This window comes from Centrocercus urophasianus, unplaced genomic scaffold (assembly GCF_019232065.1).
Source record: "Centrocercus urophasianus isolate 14NV4802_14NV808 unplaced genomic scaffold, USGS_Curo_1.0 seq_13, whole genome shotgun sequence".
In the NCBI taxonomy this organism is placed as follows: Eukaryota; Metazoa; Chordata; class Aves; order Galliformes; family Phasianidae; genus Centrocercus; species Centrocercus urophasianus.
The window spans coordinates 7795833-7818706 of record NW_024884475.1 but is presented as its reverse complement, the minus strand read 5'-3'; the positions used below and the strand labels follow the sequence as shown (position 1 = coordinate 7818706).

At 41.3% G+C, this 22874-nt stretch overlaps 2 protein-coding genes across 9 annotated transcripts in view; one reads left to right on the top strand and one right to left on the bottom strand.

The window, feature by feature from the left end:
* CFAP99 (cilia and flagella associated protein 99) overlaps positions 1–5083 on the bottom strand; it is a 49973-nt gene extending 44890 nt beyond the window's left edge. For 2 of the 5 annotated variants that reach the window (XM_042812070.1, XM_042812073.1), the window contains exons 1-2: positions 4903–5083; positions 2829–2956 (exon numbers count right to left, since the gene is read on the bottom strand). In XM_042812070.1, coding sequence (XP_042668004.1) covers positions 2829–2948 — 120 coding nt within the window. In that variant the 5' untranslated portion in view covers positions 2949–2956; positions 4903–5083. Of the gene's footprint in view, positions 1–2828; positions 2957–4060; positions 4219–4694; positions 4767–4902 lie in introns of those variants that run through there. The other 3 variants (XM_042812072.1, XM_042812069.1, XM_042812071.1) reach the window with 3 other exon arrangements.
* Positions 5084–5738: 655 nt separating this feature from the next.
* Positions 5739–22874, top strand: part of ZFYVE28 (zinc finger FYVE-type containing 28) — a 145796-nt gene continuing 128660 nt past the window's right edge. For all 4 annotated transcript variants that reach the window (XM_042811954.1, XM_042811952.1, XM_042811953.1 and 1 more), the window contains exon 1: positions 5739–5810. In XM_042811954.1, the coding sequence (XP_042667888.1) occupies positions 5772–5810 (39 nt within the window). In that variant the 5' untranslated portion in view covers positions 5739–5771. The remainder of the gene's footprint in view (positions 5811–22874) is intronic.

Below are 22874 nucleotides of genomic sequence, written 5' to 3'. Positions count from 1 at the left end.
GAATTTCCTCCAGACTAATTTTTATCATAGCATTCTAATTAGAAGGAACCAAATTTCATTTGTTTTACTCTAAAAACAGAAGGCTAACAATCAGTGAGATTCCCTAACTCCACTTGTTTATAAAAACAAGAAATAGGAGCTGCAAGGGGGAAATGAGACTGGAACAGGCCTTTCTCTTTTGCTTCCTGAGTGGCCTTGGAGAGATGATGTTCTCTCTTGAAAACTGGGTTTTCTAACCTATGAGATTTAGAACATATTCACATATGAATGGAAAATGCACAGTGATACAACAAGAATTTAAACTAAAAAAAGGGAGAGTTAGATTAGATGTTAGGAGGAAATTTTTTACTCAGAGAGTGGTGAGGCATTGGAACAGGTCACCCAGAGAAGCTGCCGTTGACGCATCCCTGGAGGCGCTCAAGGCTGGGTTGGATGATTCCTGTGCACCTGAGGTGTTGGAACTAGATTAACTTCAGCTATTATGAGCATCTACATCGCTCCACAAAACTTACTTCGTTCTGGAAGAAAATAGGTTTTGGTATGTAAAATGTCCTCTGCTATCTTCTCCTTACAGTTCCAGGTATCTGCATGTGGCTGTCAGAAGTAATTTGAGGACCTGGCACTTTTCAATACTGGTGTCCATAGTGGCTCCCACAGGCTTGCAGAGAGCCTGGGGAAGGTGCTGAATCTCAAAACATATTCTGGAGTGACTTGTGCATGCTGCCTTTTTATTGTAAAAGAAATAACCTAGTTTGCTTCTAGCTCAAACATGTTGGTTTCACCAGGAACAACATCAAACAGCTGGACAATAAGTTAACAAGCATTTTCTGTTATCAACAGGTTATCAAAGAACTAGACAAGATATATCAGGTATCACATTAGAAGGACACGAAGATTAGAAACATACAAATACAATATTTAAAGATACATAATATTAACGAAACACAGTTGATAATGGATGGAATCTGATTATTCTCCCAGGAGATGGAAAACTATTTAACCAAATAGAAAACTCTAATAGAATAGAAAACAGTGACTCGTTGAGAAGTCAAGTCTGATTCACTGGGTACCCACTTAACTGAGTGAAGAGCTGTGTCTTGCCACCATAAGGATTTGTACTTTTGAAATCTGACCCTGTTGACTTTTGTCTGGGCAGTAATTCGCAATGTTAGGTTTGCAAATTGTAATGCTGCTACCATGAGACATAAAGGCTCAAATCGAGTGTGGTTTAAAGTGATGGCCTGAATCAGGATCCTAACCAGAAGAAGTTTCTGCTGAAGTCATTAATACCAACTAATTGGAAAGTGGCCAAGCCTGGAGATCATGTGTACAAAAACAAAGTAATATTTTGGGGACCACAAACCTACTACAAAATTTTCATAGAATTTGAAAGAAGTAAAATCAATTTCCCATGAGAAATTATAATCACCAATTTGGAAGTGAAACATTTCCTGAAGCTGAATTCTGTATAAAATCAGATCTTATTTTGGTGGATAAATTCCCAGCAAAAATATTATGTAGCAAGTGAAGTGAAATAGAATGTTTTAAACTATCCCAGAGAAAGATTTTTGCCTTATCTATGACATCAGCTATGCTCTGTTTTCTTCTCCATTTGAAAGAGTTTAACAAGAATCCTAACATTCATGATCTTCTAATGGAGTTACTGCTTCTTTTGTCTTTATGTCACCTTTCCTGGGCTGAGAAGAGCGATGCTCTGAATATTAATTTTCACAAGTATTTATTTTGGCAGCAGTGAATTCAGCTGAATTTACCCAGTCTTTGCTCAGTGAAAAATGAATATTTTGAAACTGGATCAGTTCTCTGATGTAATTCAACACATGAATGCATAAAGAGTTATGCCAGTACAGTGCAAGAGGCAGAAAATAGGTGCCTCACCGGAAACTATTTAAGAAAGCAAATAGTCAAGAAATGCAAATGGATTCAACATCCCTAACTGTAGTCTCCCTATCAGACCTCTCAAGTTTTATATCCCTGTAGTCATTTATGCAGAATGAACACAGAAGAAACTAATTACATGGAATAGCAGCACTTTAGACTTTATTGGCAGAAGTGAAAACGAGTAATTGAGCCACATGGCAGTAGAGAATCAGAGATTTGACAACATAGTTTGTTAGTACACAGCACGTACAGACAGCAGTAGGCTAATAATACTAATGTCTTCATGACTTTTTAAAGCTGATTCAACCCACTGGCTGCATTAGCTGAAGTTAGAGTGTCACAAAGGACAAAGAAATGTGAAAAGATGACAGAGCATGGTAAGTAAAGGATTGGAACTACTGCAGCTACAGGTTGGCAGACCTTGGTCTGGTTACTTGCAGTATTACGTTAGAATCGGGTACTCAGTTTACCGCCAGTTGCCTTCTATCTCACTGTTGGGACAATCACTTGTGTCCTCAAAGCAAGAATACTTGATCCTGTGAACCAGCTTCTGAACTGCTTTTGTATATATAAATATGTGGTGCTGATGGGAACTTTCATTTGGAAGGAGAAAAGGAGAAAGGCAATGATAAAACAGTTTAGAAGTGGAAGAGAAACTTTCCCTGTGACTGTCAGATTCATTTTAGGACGTGGTTGCTTCCCCCACCTTTTGTTGCTACCCAAGCACTTCTGTTTTTTTCACTTTTCTCTTTTCTGGTGATAACCAGATAACAAGAAATTTGGTCTTAAAATCATGAATGAAAAACATTGGTACTGTAAAAAGAATCTAGGAAAGCTACAACAGTATGTTAGAAAATTGATAACTTCATATTTAAAATAATTTACCAAAATGTTGTAAACGATGTAAAATGAGATGAAACTTAATGTACCTGCAACATCTTAGCTGATTCATTCCAGAAATCCTCCATGCTCTGATTTTCTGGGTTAAATTTGTTAAGCTGTTGGATTATTATTGTGATATGTTTTCCATGGCTGACCATCTTCACCATGGAGAATCCTATAAATATAGTAAATCATTAATTTTTCATGCCCTCTTCAGTTGTAGCATAATGTATGTTGATAGGCTCATAGAGAAAATGCACTGCAGTAATGTACAAGAGAACATTTAGGTCAAGCTTTCAAAATCACAGTTATTCAGAATCGCTAGCAGGAGAAACGAGAAAACTGAAGAAACGTCAATAAAATACAAGAGATTTCTTATTCTGCAAATATCTCAAGAGATCACTAGGTTGATACTTAAAATGGTTTCGGCATCAGGTTACTTGATACAATGTAATTAAATATAATCTTGAGAAAAGCATTAATTTTTTGAATGTGGGCTATACTGGTCCTGCTCAATACACTGATCTTCCCAGTGAGATGTAAATGAAAACAGAATTTTTAATCTTAAATTCTGTTACAAATTGTTAACAACCTATTTTTCAAAAAGAAAAAAAAAAAAAAAAAGGAATGGGAATAGAGACATGCTAAACGTAAGGCAGTCAGCAGGCTGGGCAGTAACAACAACACATAGGTAGCTTCAGCCACTGCCAAGGTCTCTGAAGGCGCAGCAGTTTGTTACTTTTTATGCTTGATGTTTTGTTTCAGAAGTGAAAGGAATGTATCTCTCTCAAATGATGTTTTACTCCTAGGTGTGAGAGTTCACAGAGCTGGCTACCTGGATTTTAATGTTTGAGTGACAAGAGCTATAATTCATTAGTTTATATACATGTGTGTGCTGCTGTGTTAAAGACCAATGATAACAATGATCTGGTCTGAAAGTCATTAATCTGGCTTAGCAATCAGAAAAAAAAAAGAACATAGAAGTAATTATGCGTGGTGGAAAAATATGTTTTTGAAAATTGTTCTTGCGTTTTATATATTTATATGCTGCTGTTGGGAAAGAAAGCTTCATCAAGATGATTCACTGTCACTGTGGTAAAGATAATTCATTTCTTGTTGTAAAAGGATGTTGTAACATTTCCTGATACTGTGTTCTTATACTCTCCTTTCAGCACTATTAAACTCACTCATAATTGCCTAAGCAGTATTTTAATTACTAAAATACTGCTGAAAAGAAAGTGTTTGTCTGTGATTATATGCAATATAGGCATTTGGTTACCTTGTGTGATGAAGACAAAATGTCCAAATTAAATAAATGACCAACAAGACAAGATTGGATCAGGACAAACGATGACAAGTACAGAAGAGGTGTTACAGTGTCTGTGTCGTAGGGGCAATCGTCGTTTCTCCCTTCCTCTGCAGAACATTACACGACTCTCTGTACCTGCCAAGGTTCTTACACTCACAAGGAATTCTGGATAAGGGGGAGAGAAATACCTCTGCACTCATTCAGACTGAATCATAATTCAGGCTCCAACAGCTCTCTCATGACAAATACTTTTTCTCCTAGCATAGAAGAAAATCAGTTTGAGCTCTCATCCTCTGTACATGCTGATATTCCTCCCTTTCCCTCTCTCCCAAAAAAACAGTCATTACAAAGACAAAAAAAAAAAAAAAAAAAAAAAAAAAGGAATATGAAACTAACAGCTCGAGTGTTCTGGACATAGAGGGGCTCTTCCCTTGTGAACGTATTTAAACAAACTGCTGTGATTATCATCCTGTTTTAAAGCATATATACATGAAACCCGAAACTAAACGCATTGAGTTAGGAGTGCATCCATACACTTAGGAGAAAATGCTAACTTTGGTGTATGATAGAAATTAGACCTGAAGAAAACATTGTCTTCCATTACCTGATACAGAACTCCTGTTAAAGGAGGAAGCCAAAGGGGCCATACTTTACAGCAGAGCCTGCGGATACTTGGAAAGCAACTGCGTACACTAAGCCTGACCACAGACTGATCTGAGAGATTCCTTCAGGCTTTATATTCGCTCTCGCCTACAAAGACCGAGACTGCTGCTTGACCGAAATCACCATAGCGAAAGCGAGCCCAGCCTCACCTTACATTCACCACTTCACCCCTTTTCCACCCGCCGCCGCAGCGCCGCGGTTGCTGAGGGGTGCGGGGGCTGACGGGAGCTGGAGTTCTTCGCCCGCTCTCCTTCGTGCGGCTCAGCGGCGCCGGCATTGGCGAAGAACTACTCGGGCAGGAGAAAAGATGGCGGCGATTGTTTGTCGCCGTTGCTGAGCAACGCAATTATTGTCTCCTTGGTTCTTGCGCTAATGAGGGGCTTAGAAATTAATCGGACGATCACTACGCACTCAGATAAGGATAGCTGTGACAAGCAGAGGCTCGGCGCCCTGAACGCGACACGCTCAGCATCGGTCCTGTGGAGAAGACTACAAATCCCGGCATCCGCTGCGCCGCCGCGCTCCGCATCGCACCTCCGGCTGCGTCATGAAGCATGCTGGGAGATGTAGTCCCCCGCCCCCGCCTCGTGTTACGCAAATAAGGGGCCAGGTAGGCGGGCGATCCCTCTGGAGGCCGCACCCAGCCGCCTTCCGATTGGTTGCGGTGCCGGTGGGCAGTGCTGAGGGACCGCGTGGACCTGCCCCTGCGCATGCGTCCAGCGGCGAGGGGGCGCCGCTGTCGGGCGGGCGGCCGCGCAATGTTTTGGGGGCGGGCGCTGAGGCGCGGAGCGGTCGGTGCTGTCTGTGCCGGCGGCCGGTCCGTGCGCTGAAGCGGCGGCGCGCAGCCTTCGTTCGGGCGGCGCTGAGACCCTCCGCCTTGCGGAGCTTCCCGGCGAGCGGCAGAGCTCGCCCCGCTCCCCGAGCAGCCCGCTCTGCGGGCGGGCAGCCGGCAGCCCCCGTGGCCGCAGCCGGCGGGCGGCGCGCTCCGAGCGGCGGCGGCGGGGCAGCGGCCGCGGGGATGATGAACAGGTTCCGAAAGTGGCTCTACAAACCCAAGGTGAGCAGCGGGGCACGGCCGCGGGCGGTCCGGGTGCCGCCGCCTCGGCGCTGCCCGCGTGGCTCCGGGAGTCGTGAGTGGGCTTTGGGGTCTCGCGGCCGCCGCGTGGCGAAGCGGTTCCCCTCCGGCACGAGCGGCACCTTGCGCCGTGCTCGGGGCTCCGCGAGAAGCGCTGCTGCGTTTCAGCATCCGCCGCGTCTCCGTTTCCCCTCGGCGGTGTGATTCACCTCACGGAGCACTCGGCTGTATTTTGTCCTGTCACTGCCGCCCGTCCTTCTTCCAGCGTTCGGCGGCAGCGCTGAGGCTCGTTCCCGTCGCTCTTTCCCGCACGCGGCTCGTTCACCCGCGTGACAGCGCTGCGCTGCTGGGCGAGGAGAAATAGAGGGAAAAGTTGAGATGAGGCTGCAGAACTGGAGCGCGGGTGGCGGCGGTGCGTGCGGACAGTGCAGGTTCGTGCGTGGGGGACGCGGTGTTCCGACGCCGCTCCGATGGAGGAAAGGAAACGCAGCAGCTGACTGCAAATAGTTTTCGAAAGACTTCTTGTTTTATATCAGTGAACTTTTAGTGAGCTAAAAGAAAATATGCGCAGAATTAACTGTGCAGGGAATTGCAAGTGTCGCTTTTGTCACAATTTTTGAATCAAAATGAATCAAATTTCACAGTAATAATGAAAAATAATCTCACACAAATCTTCTTTCTAATAGAGGTTCTGTCTCTTTATAGTAAGACCTACTTCCCCCTGTGCAGTACCTTGCTGTATGTTGTGCTCTCATTACCCAGTGTGTGCACTGGGCAGTGCATGCCCTTATTTCCATGGGGCTGAGCTGTGCTGGGGGACCTTCCCAGCCCATTGCGTGCTGCTGGCCCCACCTAGCACTGTCATCTTGTGCTACTGCACTGCAGGCAGCAGCAGGGCCTTCGTGCTCCAGAGAACTGCTTTAGGTAGGCAGAGTTGTGGCCCACTGAGACTTTGCAAATGGTCCTTGTTGGTTTTTGGAGCTTATTGCACTGCCTTTGAACACATGTTCAAAATGGGCCAGTGTGACATCGTGTTCTTCAGAAATAGCCTTTTTTTCCCTCGTACCTATTGAATTGTTATAGATAACATAGTTAACTTAATAATGAAATGTTTCAAACCTCAGCATGTTTTGGTAATGTTTAAGATGGAGTTCTCATATAGGGACTTCCAGTACTTGAAGAGAGCTTATAAGCAAAGTGGGACTGAGTTTTTACACAAGCAGATACTAGTGGAATGAGGGGAAATGGCTTTGAACTTACAGAGGGGAGATTTAGGTTAGTTGTTAGGAAGGAATTATTTACTCAAGAGTGTGGTGAAGCTCTGGCACAGGCTGCTCAGAGAAGTGTGGGTGCCCCATCCCTAGAGATTGTCAGGGCTGGGATGGATGGGCCCTGGGCAGCCTGAGCTGCTTGGGGGCACCCAGCCCATAGCAGGGAGTTGGGGCTGGATGAGCAGTAAAGTCCCTTCCAACCTCAGCTATTTTATAATTGTATGATTCTGTGGCTGTAACTTTCCTGGTTATACTGCTTACTGTCCTTTTTTTGTCAAGGTATTGTTGAGATTCTTTCTGCTAAGGTGAATGGGTTCCAGGCTTTCTTTTGGAATGCTTTGGAATATTGTATATCCTGAGATGGCTACTTTCGGGATATTCAGTCTGGTGGGGGCTATCATTACTGATGTTGCTTAGTTACGCTCTTCTTAGGCACTGCAGGTACCAGGTGTGTTTTATCAATTACATATTGCTATTGCTTGTGTTGGAAACTGCTTCTCTTGAGGCTTTCCAGATGCTAGTATCATGTAATAGACTTCTGCATGGCAGCATGTGTTGCTGGTTGTTTGTTGTTTGGTTACATCCAGAGGGAACTTTGAAGGCAGTGGAGGAATGGGATTGGGAAGGAGCAGAAGGCATTGAGCTCAGAGCACTCACTGTGCAGCCCATTCAGAGACCTCAATAAATGCTCTCATCCTGGGGAAATTGATAGTTCTTGATATGAAATGAACTTGATAGTTCTATTCCCCATAGGTGTTTGTGTAAACTGTTTCAAATAATATTTTTACATAGGGGAGGCTAAAAAAAATGGAACAGAGCAGGTATTGCTTAACAGGATGTAATTACAAAGCTATCAGTATAATTGTCAAGTTGCTGCAAGAGGCAGAACCTGCATCAGGACAGACACTGACTTTGAAACTGCTGCATCTGTTTGAACATAACAAGGATGTGAGAGAAAATGTTAGCGTAGGGAAGTGCAAAATCCTGACTAATGCCGGGAACGTGTCACGAGAACAGCATGACTTTTCTGCATCCTTATGCTCTTGCTGTGTGGCCCTCTTATGGCTCTCCAGGTATGCTGGATGCCCAGATTTAATAAACCAGGTCTAATGCTGATGGTTGAGGTAAACAGTGAAACAGATAACAGCAACGTGAGCTATGCAGCTGGCAGGAGGCTGCTCTCAGCTGAGATCATAGAGGCAAACCAGAGAGATGAGGCTTTGTTTTCAAACTCCTGTGCTACATAGGTTGCAATCTAATTTTTTACTGCTTTCTGTGAGATGATTCTGCAGTCCTCAAACAGGAAACGACACGGTAAGTTTTTGGAAAGGAATTAGTGTTTACTTCTGAATAAGGAGAAGGTGCAGAGGAGTGACTGGAAGCTGCTCAGGGCTGCAGCATGCAGAAGCTGTGTGCTGTAACTGCCTCGGGATGCTGCAGAAATCCTTGTTACAGCTGCTGCTCTGAGAAAAAGGGTGACTCCTAAAGGCAAATGTTTGAATGCACGCACAGATATAATAGAAACATTTCCTGTCACTCCTTATCCTGTGCCTTTTGCTGTCGGAACATTCCACAGGTGCTAGGTCAGAGCCTGCTCCCAGGCAGATGTCAGCATCCCACAGAAGGATTGGAACAGGCTGCTTTTGTACAGTTATGAAATGCTTTTGATAACCAAAGTATTCAGAAAAACTCCTATGAATGCTGCTACTTGAGGTTTGAGAATAGCTTGAGCAAAGAACAGGTAACTTGCTCACCAGGGTCAGTGTTGAATGGAGCTCTGATTTATTGATATTTTGAAAGAACTGTTCTGTATTTGACTAGGAAAGAAAAAATTTGTTTCCAGCCATAATTTAAAGATATTTTAATCTGCTTAGTATAAGACTGCAGTACCTCTGATGGATGTTCATTTTCTGTATTATTCTTTTGTAGGAATAAAAGCCAAGAAATATGTTTTTCCTGAGATTTCTTTTTTTTTTTTTTTTTTTTTTTTTTTTTTCAGTTGTTCATTCATTATTCTATTTTTTTTCCTCTTGTCTTCTTTTACTATGTGGTAATAGGTGCATCTTGTGATTAGTGTTCGAGAATTCCTTATGTTCTTGGTTAACACAAAATTCATGCTTACTGGTATAACAGGTGCCTGGTTTTATGCATGCTTTGTCCCAGTCAGGTGTTCTGGCAACAGCCTGGAGGCATGATGCTGTTTTTTAGCACCCCTTCTGCCAAGGACTGACCTAAGAAGACACTGTGCAAATAAGAACATTCCTATAAGAACATTCCTAAGGAATAAAGAGTAATTGCCTAATGTAGAAAAGTGAGAGCCAGTGGCAATAAAAATAATTAATCAGATAACTTCTAGGAGCTTCTGCATTACCTTGTGTGGTGGTGGTGGTGGTATTCGTTTTGTTGTTCTTTTTTTAATTAAGAGCAGGTAAGAACTGAGCTGTAGAAGTTGCATGTGAGAATGTTATCTTGCTTAGGAGCATCCCCAGAGCTACTTCATAAATAGAAATAGGAAATAAATACTATGAAAAATAATCAAAATTGATTTTTTTTTTTTTTTTTTTTAAAAGAGGAGGAAAAGATGTTAGTAGGGATTTCTGAAGGGAAAATGAAGTTGTATATAGAAGATGAATAGAAATATGAAATACAGAGCAGCAGAATATAGTAAAAATTAGTCTCAAGGATGTGCTTAACGCTCTGTGAAGAACACTTTTAAAGTTGATTCAGTAGAATGAGATGTAGGAAGGGGGAGCATTATTTTAAGCTGTGTTTTCATTTCTCACCATTTCTGCCCGTCATAAAAAGATGAAACTGCTGCAGTAGCCAAGCAACTATTGAGACAAGTTTTGAGTGAGTGAATGGAAAAGGACCAGTTTAGAGAGTAATATAGTTGGGAAGCAGTATTTCATTTTAGATGTGATTTCTACATCTTAGAAGTGAAATATTTACTCCTCACGGGAGAGAACCTGAGTGACTTCGGTCTTGAGGAAAAGGATCTTAGGAAAACTTGAAGAAAGAGTGAAAGAAGGAAATATTATTTGTAGTGCAAATTTGGTGCTGTACAGTAATCCAAGTTTCTGCACCATGCTGTTTGTGATAAAAATGTGGTACTTAATGCCATGTGTATATTAACATCTAATGGCTTCCAAAAACAGAAGAATCAGGAATCTGTCTTATTTGGGGAAGCAGCACTGGATTTCTGAAGATGCTCAGTATTTTTTAAGTCAGCTCTTTGATCTTGCTCAATTACCTGCTTGATTCTTCTTGTTACTTCTTGTCTGATCAGAGGCTGCAGCTACAGTGATGAGCAATACTGATAAAAATCCTGAGAAGGGCAACCTATAAATCAGCATACATTATTCTAGCTTCACAGTTCTGCTTCATTTTCAAAGCACCATCTAGTGGTTTGAACTCCAGTGTGGAAACTAATAATTCTTTGCTGTTTGTTCTGCAGCTCAGCAGCTAACTTAAAATAATTACCTCAAGTCTTATTATTTCTTAGCCTTGGTTTACCTATGTCTGAAAAAGTCAAGTAGGTAAACTGCTGCAGTTGTCAGCTAAGAGATTTGTTTGTCTGTGCTTGGTTACTTGGTGAATGGAGTTAAATCCAGCTTTATTGATGACCTGGATGAGGGGATTGAGAGGAGAGTACGGTACCCCCAGTAAGTTTGCAGATGACACCAAGCTGGGAGGAAGTGTCGATCTGCCTGGGGGTAGGAAGGCCCTACAGGGATCTGGACAGAATGGATCGCTGGGCTGAGGCCAATGGGATGAAGTTCAACAAGTCCAAGTGCTGGGTCCTATATTTTCCCCATAGCAACAGCAGATGATGCTGCAAGCTTGGGGCAGAGTGGCTGGAAGGCTGTGTGGAGGAAATGGACCTGGGGTTATTGGTCAGTGCTGGGCTGTACGCGAGCCAGCAGCGTGCCCAGGTGGCTGGGAGGGCCAATGGCATCCTGGCTTGTATCAGAAACAGTGTTGCCAGCAGGAGCAGCCAAGTGCTCCTTCTGTACTCAGCTCTGGTGAGGTCACACCTGGAATACTGTGTTCAGTTTTGGGCCCTTTGCTACAAGAAAAACATTGAAGCCCTGGAATGTTTCCAGAGAAGGGAAACAAAGCTGTGAGGGGTCTGGAGCACAAATCTTGTGAGGAGCAACTGAGGGAGCTGGCATTGTTCAACCTGGAGGAGGCTTAGGGGAGATCTAATTGCTCCGTTTCCTACCTGAAGGGAAGCTGTGGTGAGGTGGGAGTCAGCCTTTTTACCCCTGTAAGTAGGGACAAGACTGGAGGAAGTGGCCTGAAGTTATGTCAGGGGAGATTCAGGTTGTGCATTAGGAATAATTTCTTCTCTGAAAAACTGGTCAGGTACTGGAATGGGCTGCCTAGGGAGGTGGTGGAGTCACTGTCCCTGGAGGTGTTCAAGAAACACTTAAATGTTGTACTGGGGGACATGGTTTAGTGGGGGAATATTGGTGGTAGGATGGTTAGACTAGGTGATTTTAGAGGTCTTTTCTAACCTTGTGGGTTCTATGATTACTCTGACGCGAGAGAAATGCATATGCCTTGCAAAATGACTCTTCTGATATGGATTACAGTGAGCAGAGTTACAGTGTATCAGATTGAGGGTCCATCTAGCCTGGTGTCATGTCTGGTGGCTTTCAGTGTCCTGTAACAGATGCCTTGGGGAAAAAGATGAGATGAATGGAAAGTGATATGTCCCCTGGGCTTTTATTTCTTTTCAACTTATGGTAGTCTGCATCTTAGGTGCGTGCTCAGCTACAGATTGTGCCTTATAATTCAATAGCTTGGGAACATTTTTCCTTAGTATCTAATCATTTTTTCAGTCCATTTATACTTCTGGCTGCCATAATGACTACTAGCAATGAGTGCTTAAAGTGAGTCTCATTCTAGTGATGTGTATTTTCAAGTGTCCATCAGTGTGATTGACCTGATGTGCTCCTTGTCCTGCAGATTCCCTTCTGCTCTTTGTCTTGGATCTTGAGATCCCCCTGACCGCACTGCCATGGTGGTAGCAGAATGTAAAGAAAAATACTTTTTCTTTCTAGTGTTTTTGGATATATATGTATATTTTTAGAGTACAATGTGTTCTGTTATTTAGAAGAATGATGATTTTAAAAAAAAAAAAAATCTGCATTGAGCCACAGTCTTTAAGCTCTGGTATTTTAGAGTGCCCGAAGAGTGCTTTATTCCTGAGCTAACTGAAAGAACCTGGCAGTAAAAACACCTTGAAATGCTTCATTTAGTTATTTTAGTGGTTTCTGTCTCCTGTCCTGGTAGTTTTGCTAACAACGTTGATTTAAAAATGTATTCAGTAAAGCTCTTTTAAAATAATCATGTTAAAAAAGTTAATTGAAGGCTGAGTTGATGTGTTTGGCTCATGTCTGAAAACTGACCTGCCTTTGTAGTGCATCTGACAAAGCAAGCTTCTTGAACTTGATTGTTTTACTGGAAGGTGTTGCTATGTTGGAGTCTATCTTACCTGTTCTCATGAGTCTTTGTTTTCATTTTCAAGGTACAAAATATGCAAGTACTACTTTGTAGCTAAAATTGCCAGCTGGGGGTAACTGTTTAATGGCCTCATGCTTGCATTCTGGAAGTGAACTGCTGCCCTTCGGGCAGGCTGAAGCTATTTAGACCCCTCAGCCAGAGCTATTCCAAGTCAACAATGCAGAGCACTCAGCCTGCGTACAGCAGGCGTTGCTGTGTAACAGAGCCCAGTTTTCCTTTGCTGAAGCACTCAGCTGCCTGCTGTTGGAAGGCAGGTAAGTGACACAAGTTCTGATACACTTTATAGAGCTGTAGGTTTAGGATACGGAAGAGGTGAGCTTTTGGGGAGATTGTATGTCTGTGCAAAGAAGAGTACAGCCTTCCTGTTTCAGCATGCCTTGCTGCTAAAACTGGAGGGTCTAACTCTTGTTTTGTTATATATATTTGATAAAGTAGATCAGGCTTGCTCCATTCTGTTTATATTTCTGTTCTCCTCTGCAGGCTATGGGATTTTTCTTCTTGTCTCCCCAATAGTCAGTAACAATTGTGCATTGCCTCCATGGGCCTGGCCTGGAAACTATTGATGTTTCCAATCCTCTTGATGGTGGCTCTGCTTATTCCTATTCCTCTATGTTAATAATCTTTTCCTCCTTAGAGTATTAATGCTTCTGATATCATTTAGGATCAGGATGCCCTGAAGAACTGATCAGCAGGAACTGGATTATAGAAGGAAACGTATTCACAGCCTCACTGTAGAATCCTGTATAGTGTTGCACTGCAAGTGAGACTGACCCTCTGAGAATGTCATGTAAAGGCTGCCCCTGCTTTGCTCCGTCTTTATAGGCCACAGGATCATCTTTCTTTTTCTTTCACAGGACCTTATTCACACTCGATAGCTGTTCAGAATGAATAACAGAACAGTGAGCATCGTATCACTTCCATGTACTCCTAGCTGGGTGAATGAATGAAAGAAGGGCTACTGGGCAAAGGGCACAGAGGGAGAGAGATGAAGATGGGGTGGTGTAAGAATGTGCTTGAAATAAAAATGTCTGAAATACAATTCAAGGATGGAAAAAAAAGGAGGAGACACTCTCTGTCAAATTGCATGCTTTATATTTTCAAATGGGGCATAGGTGAAAATAAATTGGCATGATGTTTATGCTGGAATGTGTTAATTCCTGCCATCAGCCAGCACTTTGATCTCTGAGAATTACAGGTGTTTGTAGCTGAACTAACCAGGTGTTCAGGGTGTTCTACATTGTTCTACATTGCATGCTTCTAATTTTCACCTTCCTTTGTCAGCCTTTTAATGCAGGAAAAATTTCCTGAAATTCTGAACTTCATCAGATATTATGAATAATCAGATTGCTCAAGTTTCTTCTCAATACCAATGTTATAGAGCTGAGCATGAAAGGGTTCTTGGATCTGATCTTGGCTTTTGGATGTTATCTTAAGAGTCTATTTAGGAGTGAGGGGAGGCTCTCATATCAGTGCCTCATTGCCTGATTCTCCTATAAGCACGGACCTGTTGGTAGATATTTCAACTTCCTGTCTGTTTCCAGCTGCTGGAGTTTTAGTGCTTCTACCATACAAACAAGAACATTTCAGACTGCTTCCTGCCAGATTCCCTGCAAGAGCCACCTGCTTTTATTTAATTTTCAAGATTCAGAAAGATAGAGTACCTGCACTTCTGAATGCGTTATTTAATGCCTTTGTAAAGTGTTTTTATAGAGATGGACGAGTGTACCTCATTTACTTGACAGCCATATAAAAGTACCTTGACGCAGTTGAAATGATGTCATTCTGTGGGGCAAGGTGGATTACGAGAATAAGATAAGTTAAAAGGACGTAAAAGTAGGAGAAATCATGAAGAGCTGTAAAGCAAATCTCATCTTACACCCATCATTTCTTTTGCCTTGGCTTTTAGAGGTGTAAGAGATGAAGTGAAAATGGTAGTCAGTCCTTGGTGGTAACTGGTATGTGTTCAAACTGGAATGTGCTGCTTGTGGGATTCCATGTGTGTAAGTCCTGTGGGGATGTGTGATGGGACCCGTTATGTTCTTGTGTAGGCTCCACTGATTTGCTAGCTGGTGGCTGAGGTATGTTAGGATGTTGTGTGTTGACTTAGCCTTTTTTAAATCAAAATTTGCTTCTGTTTTGTTCTGATGATGAGTTTGGCCTTGTTTGGAGGCTTTTGGGTTTTTTTTCAGAATAAAAACTAGTGAGGCTTGTTTCAATATATGAGCTTTCACTGTGCTTTGTAGGTATCTTGAAATGTTTGTATGTAACTTAAAGTGGGAATGTGATGTTGTGATGAGCAACAAACAATTGGAAGAAGGCTGATTAATTTCTGTGCCTTATGTTAAGAAGTGCATCTTGTTTAACTATGGGTGTTCACTGATGTCATGTTCATTTGGTTAATTTTTTCTTCTAATTAAGTGATTAGCAAGAAATTACTTCCAAACTGGTATGTTCAGATGTAGAACAGGGATGCAACTTGGAAATCAAATGATTCTTGAAAAATGAATGCATCTTGAAAAAGGCACAACTTAAAATTAGGTATAAACAGGGTAAGTTTTTTCTGTAACAGTGTTCTATTAATTTCTTTATACAGTGTGTATGTCAATATATGGACATGTGCATCATTTGTTATTATGATGTTAGCAAATAACAGGTGAACTGATGTCTAGTTGTTTGTTTCCTACCTGAAGCAGAGATAGATGGTTGTTTGAATTCACTTGACTTGATCAGCATTTAAAAAGCTTCTTAATTAGAGAAAACATTTACCCGCTAAATATCAATGCATACTTTTTCAAAAGAATAAAGCCTGTCAAATTACTGCAAATGTTTCTTGATGAATATTCCTGAAGAATCTCTAAATGACCTTGCTGCTGGGAGCATTGGTTGTGGCATAAGAAAGCCAAGCACAGCTTTGGCTGAAGCCCAGAGCTGTGTGTTACTGGGGAGGCCAAGTGATGCAGTGCCATCAGCGTGATTCTGGCTCATTCTAGTTCTCTTTCTCTCTGTGCTTACATGTGATTGATCCACAACTCGTGTGTCTTCTGTGTGTTCTTGAAGCACCAAACAGGATTACTTTTTTTCTAGCTTTCAAAAGGGGAATTGAGGCTTGAAGGTTTAGTTATCCCAAATATAAGTTAACAGTCACAGCAGCCAGAAAAATTTTATGTGGGGTTTCATTATTTTATTCCTTATCCATCGTTGCTCCCTGTCCACGACTTTTTCCTTTTAAGACTGCAGTACTGTCACGGTTTATAGCTGAAACTGAAGACCAGATTGTATGTACTTTGCTATTCAAAGACTGGAGCACAGCTTACTGTTGCCATATGCTAAGATTCACTGCCCAACTCCTGCTTACAAATGGGAACATATGGGAGATAGGTAATGGTGATTTTCAGCTTTTAATTAGGCATGTTCAGACTGGTGCCTCACTACCCGTGCCTTCAGTCAGTTCTGTGTCATCTTCCCCATCTCCCCCTGGTGGTAAACCCTCTGGAATGTGTCAGCAAAGCTGCTGGGCAAGAAAGTTTACTTCTGCTGAAGCTTTTTGGTTATTTGGGATGGGGGAAGAGCGTCTGCCTATTCAATAGCAGCTATCCAGCAGTCGGAAGTGCAGTTTTGAGATGGGGTACCTTACTGAAAGATGTTGCATCTTGTTTGGTTTGTGGAGAGGGGAAAAAAAATATGTGATCAACACTGTATAATAAAGTAGGAATTAGAACTGCCATTTAAATGCTGGCATCTGAGATGTGGAGGTTTTGCAGCATTGGATGAAAGCACTGTCAGTAATGATTAAACTCAAACTTTGAACCTCTTTGCTGCAAACTCTTGCTAGAATATGAGTCAGTTTATAGCCACTGCAGATCACAAGTCTGGTTACTTAACTCTGCCACTATATACTGTTTATGACTCCTTTCTTTTACTGCTTATTAGGCAACTTTTCTGTTGTAATGACAAATTTTTTGTAAAGTACTATCAGGGTGGTCAAATATATTTGTGCAGCAGTGATCTTCTAGAGCAACAGAAGTATTCACTCATCTATTTCAGCATTCAAAGTATATGAATGCAGTATAACATATGCCTATAAAAATATTGGTGGTGTTCTTGTGAATTTTAAGTTGTCTGAAAACAGTAGTGCTGCTGCTGAGAGGGCAGGGTTATGGCTAGCCCAGTGCTTTATAGGCTGCTGGCTCTGTGTGAGGAATGGGGTGGTCGTGTTCTGCACTGGATCACTTCCTGACACAGTTGGAGCCAAATATCATTTGTTTACAGGAATTTGCAGAGTGTGTTGTCAGCTTCATTGGTGGAGGAGCAGCAGAATCACCTCTTTTTTTTTTTTTTTTTGTGGCAACAAGGTCTTTGTATTACCTTGTGCAGACCGTGAATTTGTATCTTCAGTCTTTTGTATTTTACATCCTATATTCACAACAAGTAGTGGTAGAATGAAATCTGTAATCTGAAGAAAGATATACTGATGTCTCTAGTTCCAATAGCACCTGTTGTATTGCTCCTTTTGCATGGAAGATGGTGACTTGTATATTGAGGGAGCAGTGTGAAACCATGGTGAAGTGACGTGGAACTAAAAGAGTTGGACTTGTGATTCAATTCCTTTTTGCTAAATATGGGCTCACCTTAAGTTATTTTTAGGTGACTTAGGTACAGACCACGTATAAATGTTAATGTAGGTAATACTGTGGTGACAAAGGCACAAAGCTACAGAAGCAGCAAGCTATGAAAGGATGGGCTTTTTGCATAGTTGAACTGCTGGACGCTTCGAGCTAGCTGTGCTTTTAAACAGGGATTGTGAAGGCATTGAAGTATCCAGTTAATGCTGTATTGTCTGTTTGGCATATCTGTTTTCTGCTTCAAGTTAATTGTATGAATTGTCAAAGTTAGGACTCACTAATTTGGAGTTTGGAGCCAGTATAGTGACAGATCAGCCACATTCAACATTTTTAATTAATTTCCAAGTCTTTAAAAGCATCTCCTCTATTTAATTTTCATCAGCTGGTTCACTATTAATATATTTAATAGCAGTATTGTCAGCTAATGTAATTTTTTCCACTTTGCTCTTACTGGAATAAGGATTAATGGAACTGTAAGGATGGGTACAAGTACAATAATTTTAGCTGAAAAGAAGTTTATCTTCATTTTGCTTGCTTGAATGGCAGCAAGTAAAAGTTTGCAGTGCTAAATACAAATGTAATATATGGGGTATGCAGACGCCATATTTTTACTTTGTGCTCACCCCCTCTCCCCCGTCAAGTGTGGAGTACTGTCTTCACAGCTTACTTCATTCTGCGTTGTGTGCTTTATCTTCTTGCTCAGTGGCCTGATCAGTGAAGAGTTTTGCTCTTTTTGAGAAGCTACTTTCAAAGCAACAATTTTCTTCGAAGAAGGATGTTTTCTTAAGGGACTTGGGAGAATGTTTCCTTAAGCAAATTGGATTATGGTATTGCAGTGTGTGCTTCCATGTCTCTGTTCCCTCTTTCCCCACTGCCCAGTCTGTTAGATCAATGTGGAACAATTAAGTCCTTGACATATCAGGAGCTAGAAAAAAGGTGGCAAGCTGTGTATCTCCTAGGTTTTTTTTTCCCCACACAGAAAACCTTTTGTTGAGGATAAAATAAGTTTTCTGATTTGTGCCACTTTTCTTTGTGGATTATTTACAGGGAGTTGGGGAAGTCTGATCTTAATCTGCCTTCAAAATTATTTTTAGGGCATTATTTCCAAATTCTAGTTAGGTCTGAAAAATTCATGAGAGATGTGCTGAGGAATATGGGGATTGAGTAGGAATTGGCTATGAGCAGTGTTGGAGCACCCTCTGCAGCCTCTTAGTTTTTAAATGAGCTTTATATATTTCTGATGATAGCTTAATGGTATGAATATAACAAAAAAACCCAACAAGAATCCAGGTGCTTTATGGGCCCTACTACTCTATGGGCCCATCCAAGAACAACGGCAGATTCTTAGTGAAAATAATTAATTAGCATGTTTTAGACCTTTTATGTCTAGAACCCTACTGTTTTAGCCCCCTGGTGTCCTAGCATATCTCTCTTGGCAAGAAAAACCCCAGCAGCTTTTGTACATTCACTGCAGTTCAGGCTGAAAAGTAAATACTGCATCCAGTGGAAATTGCATGAGAATTAGTTCTGTATGATGGACAAATTGTAATGCCATTAAATACACTGGGGAGAAAAGCTTAAGAATTTGCTTTTTTGAGGGCTAGTTTACTGCCTTCTGATCACAGTTGTCCCAGGATTTGGTAACCAGTGAATCATATGAGCTGCACATTCAGCAACAGACTAATCTGATGTCATACTGGGACATGGGTTCAGGTCAGGTTGGCAAAGAGCATGGCCAAATGCACTGCCACTGCTATGGCCTTCCTGGAAACATCTGGGTTTCTTCTAATCTGCTGCTGAACAGCCTGACCTTGTTTAATTTATGAGCCAACCTAGCTGGGCTGAAGAACAATGTGCAGTCTTTATTGCCTTACGAGACAACTGAGCTGCAAAGTCCTTGTGATTTGTTTTCATAGGGAAATGCTATTTTGAATGTACAACTGCAATTTAATTTTTTCTGTAATATCTTATTAAATTGGTGACGCTTTGTAAAATCTTCTTTGTTACTTCAGTATCTTTAAAGGATTGGTACAGAATAGTGTAATGGTATCAAGTAATCAATTATGTGGATTTTTTTCTTTTATGTCTGTGCAGAATTGCCTTGCTTCGATGATGCTATTACATCAAAGGTTTTTGTACACTGTAATTGTAAATAGATTTACAATTGGGCTCTGAGCAAGCATCGGAGAATTGCAGAAGGGATGAGGCTGGAAGGGACCTATGCAGACTGCATGTTGCATCTCCTGTGCTCAAAGCAGGATTCTCAGGCCAATGTCCAGTGGTCTTGACCTGTTTCCAAAAATGCAGACTCCCCAACTTCTTCTCTGGGCAGTCAGTTCCAGTAGGTGATCTACTGGCTCCTGATTGGGTTGGCTTCAGGGCCTTATCCCGTGGGATTCTTCTAAGCCAGGCCCTGAAAAGGCTGAATCTTGTGACATCTGAGGATGGTTTTTACCACTTTGGACAATCTATTGCTCTTCCCTTGTAGTTGGGTCCTTTCTGACTCAAAATGCCAATCATTTTTTCCTGCAGATTAATTTAGCTTCTTTCTTTCGTGACCTGAACGAGTGTGGAAGAAGTCATCTTTCTTTTAACTCTTTACATATGGGAATGTTGTTGTTATGGTGTTTTTTTTTTTTTTTTTTTTTTTTTTTTTTTTAGTTCTTTGTCCTCAACATCTATAAGCTGTATTTTTGGAAAACTCTTATTCTTGTTTCTTTTTGCTCTTTTTCCAGTAGGAGATGTAGTTCTTACAAAAAGGTTGGTGGCCAGTTCTTTGACTAGGTAAACAGGAGTGCCATGCAGACTGGAATGCACTTCTAGTCGTTATGTGTGATCTTGGTTTTATCAGTGTTATGACATTGACTTCTACTCAGTTTATGATCTGTAGTAATTAGTTGATCCTGCTTTGAATTACTCATTCATTGGGACTTATTTTTCTTGAGTACTGCTTTCTTGGTTCATTTGTGCTAGACCTGAGCTTGTCAGCTGATGAGTGAGTACTTCAGTGCTCCCGTTGCTTTCCCCAGCTTTGAATATAGTATTTGTTGAAACCCTTGCTAGGCTGACTCAGCCTGTATGAAGATGGTGTAGGGTTTTTTGAGGACTGAACTGACCTCATTTCCACTCTAGTTCCTTCACCTTAGCATTTTTTTTCAGTTCGAAGCATAAGAGCTGACTAGCAGCCAGCCTAGTATGTTGGAGCGAGGGAGGAAGATTCTGGAGAAATGGGATTTCTATTGACAACAGCAAGTCATTACAGTTCATCTGTAAAATGGAGTCAGTTTATTGTAATGTAAATTCTGTTCCTGCTTTGGAAAGCATTTTTCATGCCTTAATGCAATTCAAGTGGACTATAACCACACTTAATTATTTTCTTAAATTGTACAGAGCCAGACCCATGACAGAATTTGAAACATACTCAGACTTTAATAGCCTACAGTATATACACAAGCACTTAAGCAGACTTTTATTTCTATCTGGATTGTTTCTTTAGTTTGTTAATAGTGTCACATGAGACTATGAGTGACTAAGAGTGTGAAGAGTTCTAGTAAGGCAAAAGAGGTCCCTTCTCTGTGTTCACTAGACCAGACTAAGGCAATGCAACAGTCATGAAGTTGCAATTGAAATTGTTTCAATTTGTCCTTAATATAAGAAAATGTTAATAGTACAATAATACATTGGCCTTTTAAATCTTACAAACTTAGAATTTCATAATTGTACCATCCTTTCCCATCTTATATCTTCCTAAGTGTTGCCTTAGGCTGAGTTTTCCATAATTCTTTGAATCCTTTTCCCTTCCTCATCCCTTTTGCTTTTGGCTTGAGACAAATGAAGATCTGGGAGATGCCATAAATAAGCATGAAGTAATCAAGGCTATTGAAGGGCTTACAGCCCAGAAAGCCAACCGTATCCTGGGTTGCATCAAAAGAAGCATGACCCAGCACGTTGAGGGAGGTGATCCTGCCCCCTACTCAGCTTGGACCCCACTTGGAGGACTGTGTTCAGTTCTGGGGTCACCAACATGAGAATGACTTGAAGCTGCAGGATTGGATCCAGAGGAGAGCCATGAAGATGATCAGAGGACTGGAGCGCCTCCCCCATGAGGACAGACTGAGAGAGTTGGGCTCTTCAGCCTAGAGAAGAGAAGGCTCTGGGGGGGACATTATAGTGGTCTTCTAGTACCTGAGGAACTTAAACTAAAGCTGGGGAGGGACTTCTTATAATGACTGATTATATTGCTGTTTTACTTTGTGGTCTTCTTTGACTTCTGCAGTATCTATTTGTGGCATCCTGGAATGTTTCTTTTTGTGTGATGTTGAATTAAGTATTTTTTGAAGTCTCTTCAAGGAAAACTTCAGGTTTGAAGTATGGCTTTCCTTTTATAATGAAATTGGCCAGAAGTCCAAGGTGTAGCTCTTGATTTTTAAGTATTATGGTAGCAAATGGATGAAGAGGGTGTGCAAGACCCCAGCAGCTTTTTAGGTAGCTCGTTGAGCAGAAGAGACCCTGGGTCAGGGTGGCTGCTGCTGTGTGTTGAATGTGTGTTGCTGCCTTAAAATTCCTTATTTTGAAAACCCACAGTGCTTCGGAACAAACCTACGCTGACTTTTTTTTTTTTTTTTTTGTCAAAGGACAGCTTTAGCCTAGTGCAGCTGGTCTGCTCCCTAAATCAAGGATGGAAAAGATGATTCTGCAGCTACTCTGTAGGTAGTTTTTGATGTTGTTTGCCACCTGAAAGAGCTGCTGTTCTCTTGTGCTCGTGGCTGCCTGTAAAGCTGGGCAGATGTCATTCCTGCTTATCTGTGCCTGCTTCTGCTTGAGCTCCAGAGGTGAGCTGAGGAATTGACTGCTAGGTGTTATTGTATATATAAGTACTGTTATTTTCTCCATTAGAGGCACTTTCAGTTCTTGTAAATAAAACAATTGTTGATCAAATATCTTAGAGGTTTTGAAGAATAGAGATGAATCATAGCAATCAATAAGTGTTTGTATATGCTATGTTGGATTCCTCCAGTTTCTGACCTTTCCTTATGTCATGTTGTTCCACAAGAAAAATTTCAAATAAGCCTGAAAGACACTGAAGGGCATCCACAATACTGATAGTCTTCTGACTTTACTCTTTTATCTATTGAATACAGCATTGGCCACTTTGAGTCTTTGTTTTAAAGGCTATATGGTTTCCAAGAATAAAAGAAGTTCATGGGAAAACTTTTTATTTTTAGTAGAATTTGCCATAACTTGGTTTATGCTCAGTTGTTTTCATCTAGCTTTTGCAAATAGTGTTTTCACTTGTTCCAGAATGCTGCTAGTGGAGTGACTGCCTGAAGGTGAAGTCCAATAACTGTCTTAGAAATTCACACTGGTTATGGCATTTTTCTGTTTGAAGAGTGGAAAATATTGTATCTATTTAAGATAACTTACTGGTTTAGTTGAATAGGTAGAAGAAAATAGGAGGATTGGAAGCTTGTTTTTTAAACATAACACTTTCAATATATTTTGGCATTAAAGTTTGCAGGTATTAATAGGCATGATTTTGTTGGTAGCTTTGTCATGTTTGCAGAGAAACTTGAAGAAAGGATTGTTGTCTTTTTCTCTCTTTATGCATGGCTCCTCATTTCCTC